General features: G+C 36.8%; 1 protein-coding gene across 7 annotated transcripts in view; it reads left to right on the forward strand.

Annotated features, from left to right (window-relative positions):
* Positions 1-10,682, forward strand: part of LOC127369612 (disks large-associated protein 1-like) — a 152,260-nt gene extending 141,578 nt beyond the window's left edge. For all 7 annotated transcript variants that reach the window (XM_051411178.1, XM_051411171.1, XM_051411195.1 and 4 more), the window contains one exon: positions 1,074-10,682. In XM_051411178.1, coding sequence (XP_051267138.1) covers positions 1,074-1,298 — 225 coding nt within the window. In that variant the 3' untranslated portion in view covers positions 1,299-10,682. The remainder of the gene's footprint in view (positions 1-1,073) is intronic.
* Positions 10,683-11,162: the final 480 nt, after the last annotated feature.

Raw genomic sequence — 11,162 nt, forward strand, 5'->3', positions numbered from 1 at the left:
TCACAGTGATAGTAATCTGACTGGGAACTGGCTGTAATCTACCAGTTTAAACTGATAAACATATCTACACATGTGACAGAAAAGCAGATGTAACATGCTTGTCAAAGCTTAGCTAATTGAAAGCGACGCCAAAGTTCTATTAAGGGTATCATTACAGGACAGTACTTTTGGTCTGGGTTTGGAATGTTGTTCACAGGTAGAGTCAGGACCAATAATAATGAAAAAGATAGAACATTGTGTCTTCAGCTTAGTAGTGAAATTAGGGCTGTGCATAGGAAGAATCTGGCAATACAATACGTGCATACATGATACAGGGGTTACGATTCAGTATACTGTAATATACTGTAACTGTAAGATACTGTAAGCAAGCAATATAATGTGATTTTATTTTTTTTCATCACCATCCCTGTCACATCCAACATCAAAACCCTCAGTTTATGTTTACAATATTGCTATCCAGCAGTTGGGGGCAACACTAAAATCAGTAGTGTTTTTGAAAATGTATACAATATCACAAAAAAAAACATTGATACTTTTTTAGATTTTCTTCCATTAATAAGTTAAACTGGTGTCAAGTGCAGAGATAGACTTGCACACAATTGAAAATCTACGTTATAATATTAAAATACCTGCCTTGCATGCATCTGAAAGCCTAAAAACGGAACAAGATTGAGTCACACACTAACACGTTTTTGCTAGTAATGTACAATAGGTACTATTTTAGCTGTCCCAATGCAGATAGATTGTTGTAAAGCAAAGAAAATTGTATATATTAGATATAAAGGAAACAAATGTAGTGCACAAGTTAAAATTACAAAATAAGAGCATGTAGCAAAAATGTGTGATGCAGTATGTTTAAAAATGTTGATCAAAACAGAATCATACAGAATGTCCAATTCATCTTACCTCTTCTTTACTTACAGTACACATGGTCATGTACACAGACATACATTAAACCAAAAGCCTACAGCATTTAATGGGCATCACATACACAAACAGACACACACAAAAACATGTCTGTCTTTTTCCTGAAATGTTCTCCCCCCGTTCCCCCCACCGTCCTCTCCCACCAGGAGAGGCGGCTCCCACCTCCAGTGCCAAAAAAGCCACCAAAGGGCCCCCACCACCACCCCCCTCTCGCCAGAGACCGCTCACTGGAGAGCTCAGAGAAACAGCGACAGGAGGCCAGGAAGCGCCTGATGGCCGCCAAGAGGGCCGCATCCGTACGGCAAAACTCAGCCACGGAGAGTGCTGACAGCATTGAGATCTACATACCTGAGGCGCAGACGAGGCTATGAGGACATACACAGGGTTGACATGCAGTACACACACCCTACACAACACAAACACAAAAATGTATGGTTGTCCACACCAAGGTACAGTATGTGGGTGTAACTGAATATGAATACATTATTTGGATATGCATTGCCCATGCGAGCTGAACAGATAGAAATTAGAGATACAATTTTTGCAGTAATATAAACACACAGACTGTGAGTATTTCTTAAAATCTATAGATAAGAAAAAGCACGAACCACAAGCACATTTCAAACTAAAATACACAAGTTGACCCCCCGCAGACACACTCCGACCATGCTATATGCATTTGAATCTCCAAGACCCACAAGATCCTACATACTGTACCCTTCATTGGTTAGCATCAGTTGACCATGACCTGTGAGAGCTGTCAAAACCTACACTGGTTCTTAAACCATGGTACATGTACCATTGGTGGTACGCAAGCAGCCTGTAGTGGTATGCAGAAAAATCTGCTAAATAGTCATGTTTAGGAACGTAGCACAGAGAGAGTTTCCCTTTTCTACCAAATAAGCTCTGGTTCTTGAACGGTTCCATTCAGGATTCATCAACAGTCAAGAATAAATAATCTTCTTATTAGAAAGCAACTTGCCTCTTGCATGAACTCTCTGTAGCTGAATAGGGTAGGCCGACGCTACTGTATTGGAGGGCCTGATATTTTTTGAGGTGTTACGTGGTGTAATGAGGTTGGTAATAACGTACACTAATGTTTATAGTGTAGACCCATGATTTAGGTACATGCTGTATATCTAAAATATTGGAACACTGCCTTGTGAAGTGAATGGACTTTGTGGTGAGATTGTTTTGTCACTGACTTCGTTAATGTTACAGAAAGATTGTGGTCATTGGTTAGGGTTAAAGTAGTAGACTTTCGATTGGTTCTGAATTGTTTACACACAGTTTTAGGAACAAAGGCTAAAAAAAAAAAGTCCTCAGTCTCTTTTGAGCAAAGCTTTTAGAAACTGTCTTGTGAGTCTAGAGTTAAAGGGGCCAGAGGGTTTAAAACAAGGTGACTGTTAATCATCATCATCTAACAGCATCTTAAACCAAGATGAGGGAGGCAGTGGGATGCAGCAAAGAGGAGGATATGATGACAGGCGGCTAGAGACACACTTGCTTTTTAACCCATGTGTCAATTGTATGTGCACAACCAATGGTCCAAACGCAGGTTATGTGAGTTTCCCATCATGCGCAGAAGAACGTGTAGATAAAAGCAAGTATATGTACAGCTAGAAGCACTTCGACTTTAAAGGCTGGACATCATCATCTGAAGCATACTTAACCCCCGAATTCCACCGGGCCGTGACACCTTCCGACTGCAATGAAGCTGATCGTGCCCGTTCTAGACAATATTCATGATTCCATCTGAAGCATCTCTCTCCAATGCTATGTGGAGAATATGCAACTGGTCAATTTTTATGATATAGAGAATCTGGTTAATTTTCTAAATGAAATACCACATGCAGGCTCCGGCTCGAATTTGGCCACTATATCAACATAGTAGAGAAACACACATTTTTCTATCCTTTTTAAGGACAAAATATTCAAGTATACAATGCCAGGTACTCTCTGAAGACACTCCGCATCTGAAACGCTCTTAGTTGGTGCAGATCACGGACTTGACATAAACCGTGTCACAAACAGAACGTCATAAAGCCCCGGCTGGTTGAATTTCATGGGAACTCTTTAGGCTTAAAAGAAACCAAGTGACTTTTGGTAGGAGACGAGATGCGGTGGTGCCAGTGTTTTTCAGTCTCTCAGGTTTGTCAGATCATACAGGACTTGGTTTTACTTTTGCAAGATGTTGAAAGGTTTCTGTCTGTGGGTCTTGTAATATTGCACAAAAATGTATATGTACAACGGTGATGGATAATCTTACACACACACACACACACACACACACACACACACACACACAAAATTAATTAACTTTTGTCATATGAAAACACTGGTTTACACCCACACACACTGCACACATCAACACTTACACATAATCCTTTCAGGTCTTGTGGCTGTATGAACACTGCAGGCTGTTGTAATATAAAAACAGTGTCCCTCTCTTCCCTCTGGGGAGAGAACGCCATGATCACTGTTTACCTTTCATCTTCCTCTCTGTCTCCATATTACATCAGTTCTTTATCGAACATAGGAGCTCCATGTAATGATCGACTGGTATTTTTTTCCTCTATGATGACACCTCTTAAAAATGGAGACAATAATTTAAAAGAAAGAAATCTGTTATTTTACTAAATTTAATGTTTTTTTTTTTAATATATATAGTTTTGGACATCATTCTTTTTGGTTGTGATGGTTTTGTTTTTTACTCAACAGTTTCTCAGCTGTGTTATGGGACTCCACGGGGCACAAACAGGAGCCATCAGACAGGTTTTAACCAAGTTTTCTAAAACTCTTAAAAATCAAAATGGGGATTTGTTTCAAAACTGTCCAATGGCTCATTTGGTTGTCCTGCCTGTATTTTAGCAATTCAGCTTTTGATGACCAAAACTACAAAAAAAAAAGTTACTACAAGGAGATTTAACTGGTTGTGAAACTTAATAATGATGCTTCTATATGATCTACATAAACAAAGAGGACCATCAGAGAGAAGATTGGCTTTTATATATAGTCATTCTTAATGCCTGCCACAGGGTGGGATTCAAATTGAAATCAATGAAACAAGGCAGTAGAAACACTACTGATTTTGTCAACAGGGGCCGCCAGAATCAACACAGAACGAAAGCTCCTTGTAGCTGCTTTGAGTTGTAAATACACAGAATTTTATTATAATCCTGCTTGTGTAACATTGAAAGCCATCAAGTGAATTATAAAGTGCTGATACTGTCAGAGACATTAAGGGAAACAATGCCTAATAATAGTGGGAAATGAACTGATTTGGGTGTTTGTATGATTGCCACCTGTGCAGAGGTCACACATTCTCTCCCTCTTTGGTTTTAAGTCCTCTCTCCTTGGATTTCAAGGTGAACTGTCATTTACAGGGTACATTTACACTTAAGCAATACTTGGTGGAGATTTTATAGAGGTGCTCAGAGATTTACTATGTAACACAAGACCTTAGAATTAATAAAACAGGATGAGACTGAGTTGAATATGCAGTGTAGTATTAATCTGATGGCATAGCTGAAGAAGATACTCTAGTTGTGCAACTAAAAGTGCAGTTTTTTTCTTCATTAGGTAAATAAACAGGTTCTCACTCTTAAGTCTACAGTACTGTAGATAAAGACGAGTACCGTTACATTTCAGAACTTTGTCATCAACTTGGTACTGAAATATTAGTTCTTGTGACATCCCTACTTTTGTATTACGTCACCTGACTTTAACGGCACATTAAAACATTACACCAGACATTACCTACAGCATCCTATTGTAGGGCCACTGACCAGGCTGCCATATTTGAAGACTTGGAAGTGAGAATGGGCGTTAAGACAAGCCTTGCCAAGATTTAAGGTTGTAGAAATCTCATTTAAACTGGTAGTAACACAAACATGATCTTATGGCTGTTTAAATACAGACAAATATCAAAGCTGCATTTGTCTTTGTGTAGACAGCCATCAGACAATTTTGGACACCAGTTGATAACAAATCTAGTCCATTAGTAGTAAACCAATGGTTGGTTGCTAAACATTCAAATTCAATTCAAAGGTCCCTGAACAAAATTACCACAGATTGTCCAAGTTAGACAATATAAGTTGAATATAGCCTTCAGTAATAGCTTTTTGTCAACCAATTCTGTACAGAGATGAGACCATTTTTAATCTACACTGTATTTTTGACCAATTTTGAAATAGCCTGACATTATTATCCGCTATGTATTATATCACTTTTTCTACATTGCTGTAATGGTTTCAGTTTGGTTGAGGGTCTGGTCACATCAAACATTCCTTCACATGCCATTGTGGTTACAGGCAGTGGTGGAGATTCAGTTAATACAACAAGCTAGGTGTCTCTGCAACCTAAATGCCTACCATGAACCATATAGGGTGCTTTTTATTATGCCAACTTTTCCTTCCTACTGTCCTCTTTCCCCCTCGTTCCCCCTCTGCCATTGTCGGGAATCTTCCAATTCCTTAAATGCACATCGTAGAGAGACGAGGCTTCTCTCTTTGAATGAACTTAATTAAATGGAAAGTATTTCCACATAATTTTGATGTTTTCTTACAGCATTAAGCAATTATGTTTGTCCAAATTAATTTACTTGAGTTAGTCAACCTAATTTAGTAAGGCTGATTCAACTTATTTACTAGGTTTGCGTCTGACTTTTAATAAGTACATTTAATAGGGTTGGTCTAACTAATTTTACAGTAACGTTACACTAGTAAATTAAGTTGATCCAAACCAACTACATTTAATGCTGAAAGAAAGCCATTTAATCACATGGAAATATGTTCCATGATTTAATTAGGTAAATTCAAAGAATAACTTTTGAGTATAACTTACATATAAAAGTACAACAACAAACATCGGGTGGGTGTGGAACTCACACAATGGATCTATGGATAATATAATGGAGCACAGTTGCATGTTGTTGGTTTTTTTTTTTTTTTTTTCATATTTGCTGAACCTTTCACAATATCCTGACAGTACATGAAACAGATAATCTGTGAAAAAATCAGGTTCTTCTTGCTCGCTCTAGTGCTCCTAGTGGCATTTGCAAAAATCCACTGGACCTGAACAAAAACAACCAATCCAAGCTGAGAAAGATCTAAAGATGCTTTGGGTTGGAAGATAGTTGATTGTTGAGTCTCATTCCCAGGGCGTCCAATACAGATGCTTTGGGACCCTTGATTGTCTTTCTTGGTATCTGTCTCATGTACTACTGCCAGGACATAGTGGAAGTTTCAGCAAATATGACAAAAAGTTATTTTTATAAAAATAACCTACTGCAGCTTTAAATAAGGGGCTCTGTATTCATCCCATTGGTTAAGACAGGTGATACAGCTGTAACATTGCTTAAGACTATGGAACCAAGGATTTCTCATTTGACAGCTTCAGCTCCTGGGAGGAGCTAAGACTCAAGGAAATGCTTTAGCATAGTGAAAAGCACCCATAGCAAGCTAAAAAGATGGCCTTCGTTTTGGACACTGCAGCATCCTCCTCAGGTCAGGAATGTGTCTTTTCTACGGGGTTACAGAGCTGTTTCACATATCAAAATCATTTACCAAAGAATATGTGAAACAGTGAACAAGCTCACTGCTCATGATAATTCCCTTCAGTTGACTTAAACTGAGTGGAACATACTGTAGTGTGATCAGGCTCTCAGTTACAAAAGGTGATATAAGTCAACTTCTCAGTGTACTGATGGTTACTGGGTTCTGTGTACTATTTGACTCTATACTCTAAAATGAACTGTAGTCAAGGGAAATTGTCCTTTTTTCCTACTTACCCTTAGTCCTTTTTTTTCTGTGCATGTTATTTGAAAAAACAGGAGCTGCTGCTTTGCTAAAATGTTATAAATAAAGGCACAATCAGCAGTTCTATCCAGAGAGGGTAGGCTGACCTTCTCCAGAGATGAGAGAAGTTTATAATTGGAATTAAGTAGCAGTTGATGATGATGTTTTCAGCAGTGAACTAAGCTAAGTAGGAAGACCAGTTATCTCTACCAAATCTGCCCATGCACTATTTAATTGTCTTGTGCAGTAGTCCCCAGAAATGGCAATATGGCTGGATGACAAAAACACACTGTCATATATTCTTATTGACTTTTGAAGAAGTGTATTGAGCCCACCAGAGTTAGAAAATATCATATTAAGTTTTTTGATTAGGAAATCTAACTTTATATCTGTGTTAATGTATTTTTTACTTATAATTGACCTAATATGCTTTTATTTTCTAAGCCTGACATATTATTTTCACATTGCCATGTCCGGCTTAGCTAGGTTAACACAGCTTAATATCAGAGCAATCATTTTGTTGTTATAAATCAAACTAAACTGTAAATTATACTCTGGATTCTGCATCTTTTTTTCTTCATTTTTTTATCCAGCCTTATTGTCATGTCTGCTACTGTCACTTTAAAGGGGCACTCCAGTGACTTTACTCATTTTTCACATCGTTTTGTGTCCTACTCAGCCTGTGGTATAATGTGTTTCCAGGAGCTTTTGTCAAAGCTTAGAAAATAACCGTGATGATGTCCCAATGATGTCACTGGGGTTAGCTGTATTCGAAATCACACGCTAATAAGAAATCACTGGAATATTGGCATTTTACTGTTTATTGATGGTGAATTGTTTTTGTTTTTGGTGTTGAGAAGCTCCACAGTTGCAGCAGACAAATTGAGCAACATTCCTATCTTCTGTATCATATCTATTCTGATTAGTGAAGCACTGCTCAAGATAAAATAAACTACAAGGGAAAGAAAGTTGGCATTGAGTCGGACACAAATCTAACTGGCATGCATATTGCGGCAATCGCCAGTGATCAGTTCTACACCGGCCTGGCTCATCTCAAACAAGCCTATATACTTCATTTTGAACAGTCTGCTGGCATACTGATTGAGTATGTAGTAGGGAGTATGTTAGTGTGCGATTTCAAACTGTTTATAACAGAAAGCCTGTGATACAAACTAGGGATGTAGAGTTTGAGAGATATTCATGTTTACCAGGCAGTCTAACAAAGAATTGCCCTTAAGTTGCATTATTGGAAATTTAGGATTGAGTTTTTTTGGAGCTTGATCCTCATTAAGCACTTAAAAGTCAGGATACCTGGCTTCTGCTGATTCAATTTTGACCATCCTTTCTTAATATATCTCCTGTGAGTTCCTTGCCTTTATGCTAACCTAAATTTCTGGAGTACCCCTTCAATGCAAAAACCCCACAGAACAAACAAAAACATAAAAAGCACACCAAACTTATTATGACGTTTGGACTTATCACTTTCAATACGAAGATGAATTTGGTCACAGAGGTGAATACACTCAGTACAGATGAGAAGCTTTTTGGGTCTTTCTGACAAAAAGTAATAAAGTGCCATAAGAAGACATTCCAAATCCATCTGGATTTCATATTCTATATTACAGCTCCACAGCTGGGCCAGACCTGGTTTCAACAGTGACAAAGAAAACAAGACAGTTTTCTTAGAGCCACTTCATGTTGTTTATCTGTGATAAGGCCATTTATACCACTACTACTACTTATGCCAACATTTATTGTGATCTCTTATATAACTGCCATTCATTTCTCCAGACCAACCATCTGGAACTCAAAAGTAGGAGTCACAGACTATTCTGTGATGATGATGATGATGATGATGATGATGATGATGATGATGATGATGCTGTGTTGTTGATGAAAGTATTCTGTATTTATTTTCTTCTTTTGTAAAGATTAGTTGTGCGTATGTATGCGTGGGGAGGGGATGTATTTTTGTACAGGAGCTGATTACCTCTGTGTTTAAATGATGATGACAGTGACAATGACAGTGAGCCATATATAATGTGAAATACCCTTCTTATCAAGAGGAAAGGGCCATACAGATGCTGAAAGTTTAGGTTTTTTTTTTCTTTGAACCATTTAATGAATCATTCTTCAGTGTTCCAGTAGCAAGCTTACTGTCTGTGTGTTTGGGAGGAACAGTAGAGCAGGAACAACAGGAATGTGAACCAGAGGAAAGATGGAAGATATGCACATAGGGAATTTTTACAGGCTCTGAAAGCTTCTCAAATGAAAACCTTGAATATTCTTCAGACATGATGACTCACATTAGAAATCAACCCATGGCTTCCCAGGTGTAGATGCAACACAGTTGCTGGAGAGTCATTGAAGCTGTGGTGTCAAAAGTGACGAATGTGAGACATAACAGCAAAAAGGTAGAAAACAATGGAAGAACAGGGATGCCAATATTGAAAATCTTCATCAAACTGAAATTTCATTTTGTTTGATCCATTTGTTTGCATGTGACAATATTTAAATTGCAATTAAAACAAATAAAGTTATTATTATAAAATTATATATATACATATATATGTATATATATATATGAAATTAAAAAGGAAAATCAAAAAGGCTAACATAAAAATTAAATAAAATGTGAATGGACTTTTCTTTTTTAAATAGGACAAAACTGTGCCACCAAAACCTGAAAATGAAATGCAAACTAGAGCTTTGTTTTATTCTTGACACAAACATAATTTAATATAATTTCTAGTTAAATGCAATATATGACAGCCACAGGTTTACACTGTACTCCCAAACCAAGAATTACATTAAATACTTGTAAATAAAAACAATATAAAAAGCATGAATAAAGGAAAATAAGAGACTGATAATGAACAGAACAATGCACCAATCAGCTGACAATAATCGTGTTAAAAAAGTAAGATTCAATATGTTTTTCAATTTCTTGTTGATCAATGTGCACTGAAAATATTTGTAACAAATTCCATGTAATTACACATCGCAATTAACATAATGTTCCTAAAAAATTGATTTTTTAATATATAATAAAACCAAATCTTTATTTCTTCAGTAGTGTTTTTCTCAGTATCCGAATTGTCTTTGCTATGGTCATTAGCCAAAAGGACATAGTTATTTTTAAATTTGAAAAAATCTATTTTGTATTCAGTTTTATTATCATAGCACATGCTTAAAATGAACATGAAAACAAAGTTTTTAAATTTCATCACACATTATGCACACAAATTGAAATTGAAATTTTACACAATGATTACATTTTTTTAAATTGGCAGTCCTGGACTTCCATTGAGACACCCTTGGATGTAATGCTGCTCAGAAACCATGTAATTCCAAGCAAGAGCTGGCTTTGTGCGCTTTTTTTTTCCTCAGGAAGAGAGGGAACATTTTGTCTATAAAATCAGGGTCTCCCAGACATGGTTGTCTGTTACTCAAACTGTGTGTGTGTGTGCGCGCGTGTGTGTGTGTGTGTGTGTGTGTGACACTTGAGTCTGTGTGATTACGTTTGTATGCGTTTCATATGTATATATTGCCATAATGGAAGATGCACTGTGGGTATTTTAGGTCTCTATAAAGTGCTTCCTGAGTCCCTTGTTTTCTATGTCAGGCCTTTCCTCAGTACGGTCTAGTAGCCTCATAGAGTCATTCTGTATATTAACTCTCTACTCATACCTGCGGCAGATCTCTTGTGTTTGTACAGAAAATGGTTGAGGGTGTTTCATGATGCATGCAGACACAATATTAGTACTTATGAATCTATATCTCAGTTGAAAACATGTATTTGGTTTATTTAAGCTCTTATTTATAGACTTTTTTTTTACTTTGAGATTCTGTTGAAGTGGTCTGTCATGCTCTTTTGATCTTATGTTGTATTGTAAAGAGATGATTATATGTCCATAACTATTGATGAACCCATAATAAAATTAACTATCAACTCTTCTTCCATGGCTGATGTACCTATTTATACCTATACCTAATAATACATAATAATATTAAAGGACCAATGTGAAGGATTTAGTGGCATCTTGTAAATTGCAACAACTTGGACACAGCTCAGCCTTCCAACAAGTAGGAAAAACTATGGTGGCTGCAAAAAATGCAAATGGCCCCATTTAGAGCATTTTCTAACATAACAAAAACACAGTTCTCATATGCAGGTGATCATACACTAATGAAAACATACCTATGAATATTATAAGGTTTCCATGGTGGAGTAGATATTTCACACTGTAATATGATAAGTTATTTTAACTCAGAAAATGTGTTCAAATGTATTACATCGGAAATTTGAAGTAACACAAACTCAATCGATAGGTAAAAACATTCTTGATTAAGTACTAGTTTTACTACTTTATATTTTGACAGAACAAATAAAAATGACAAAATTAAGTCAGTATCACTTAAAGGTAAAAAGTTTCT

Source organism: Dicentrarchus labrax, unplaced genomic scaffold (genome assembly GCF_905237075.1).
Source record: "Dicentrarchus labrax unplaced genomic scaffold, dlabrax2021, whole genome shotgun sequence".
Taxonomy (NCBI): Eukaryota; Metazoa; Chordata; class Actinopteri; family Moronidae; genus Dicentrarchus; species Dicentrarchus labrax.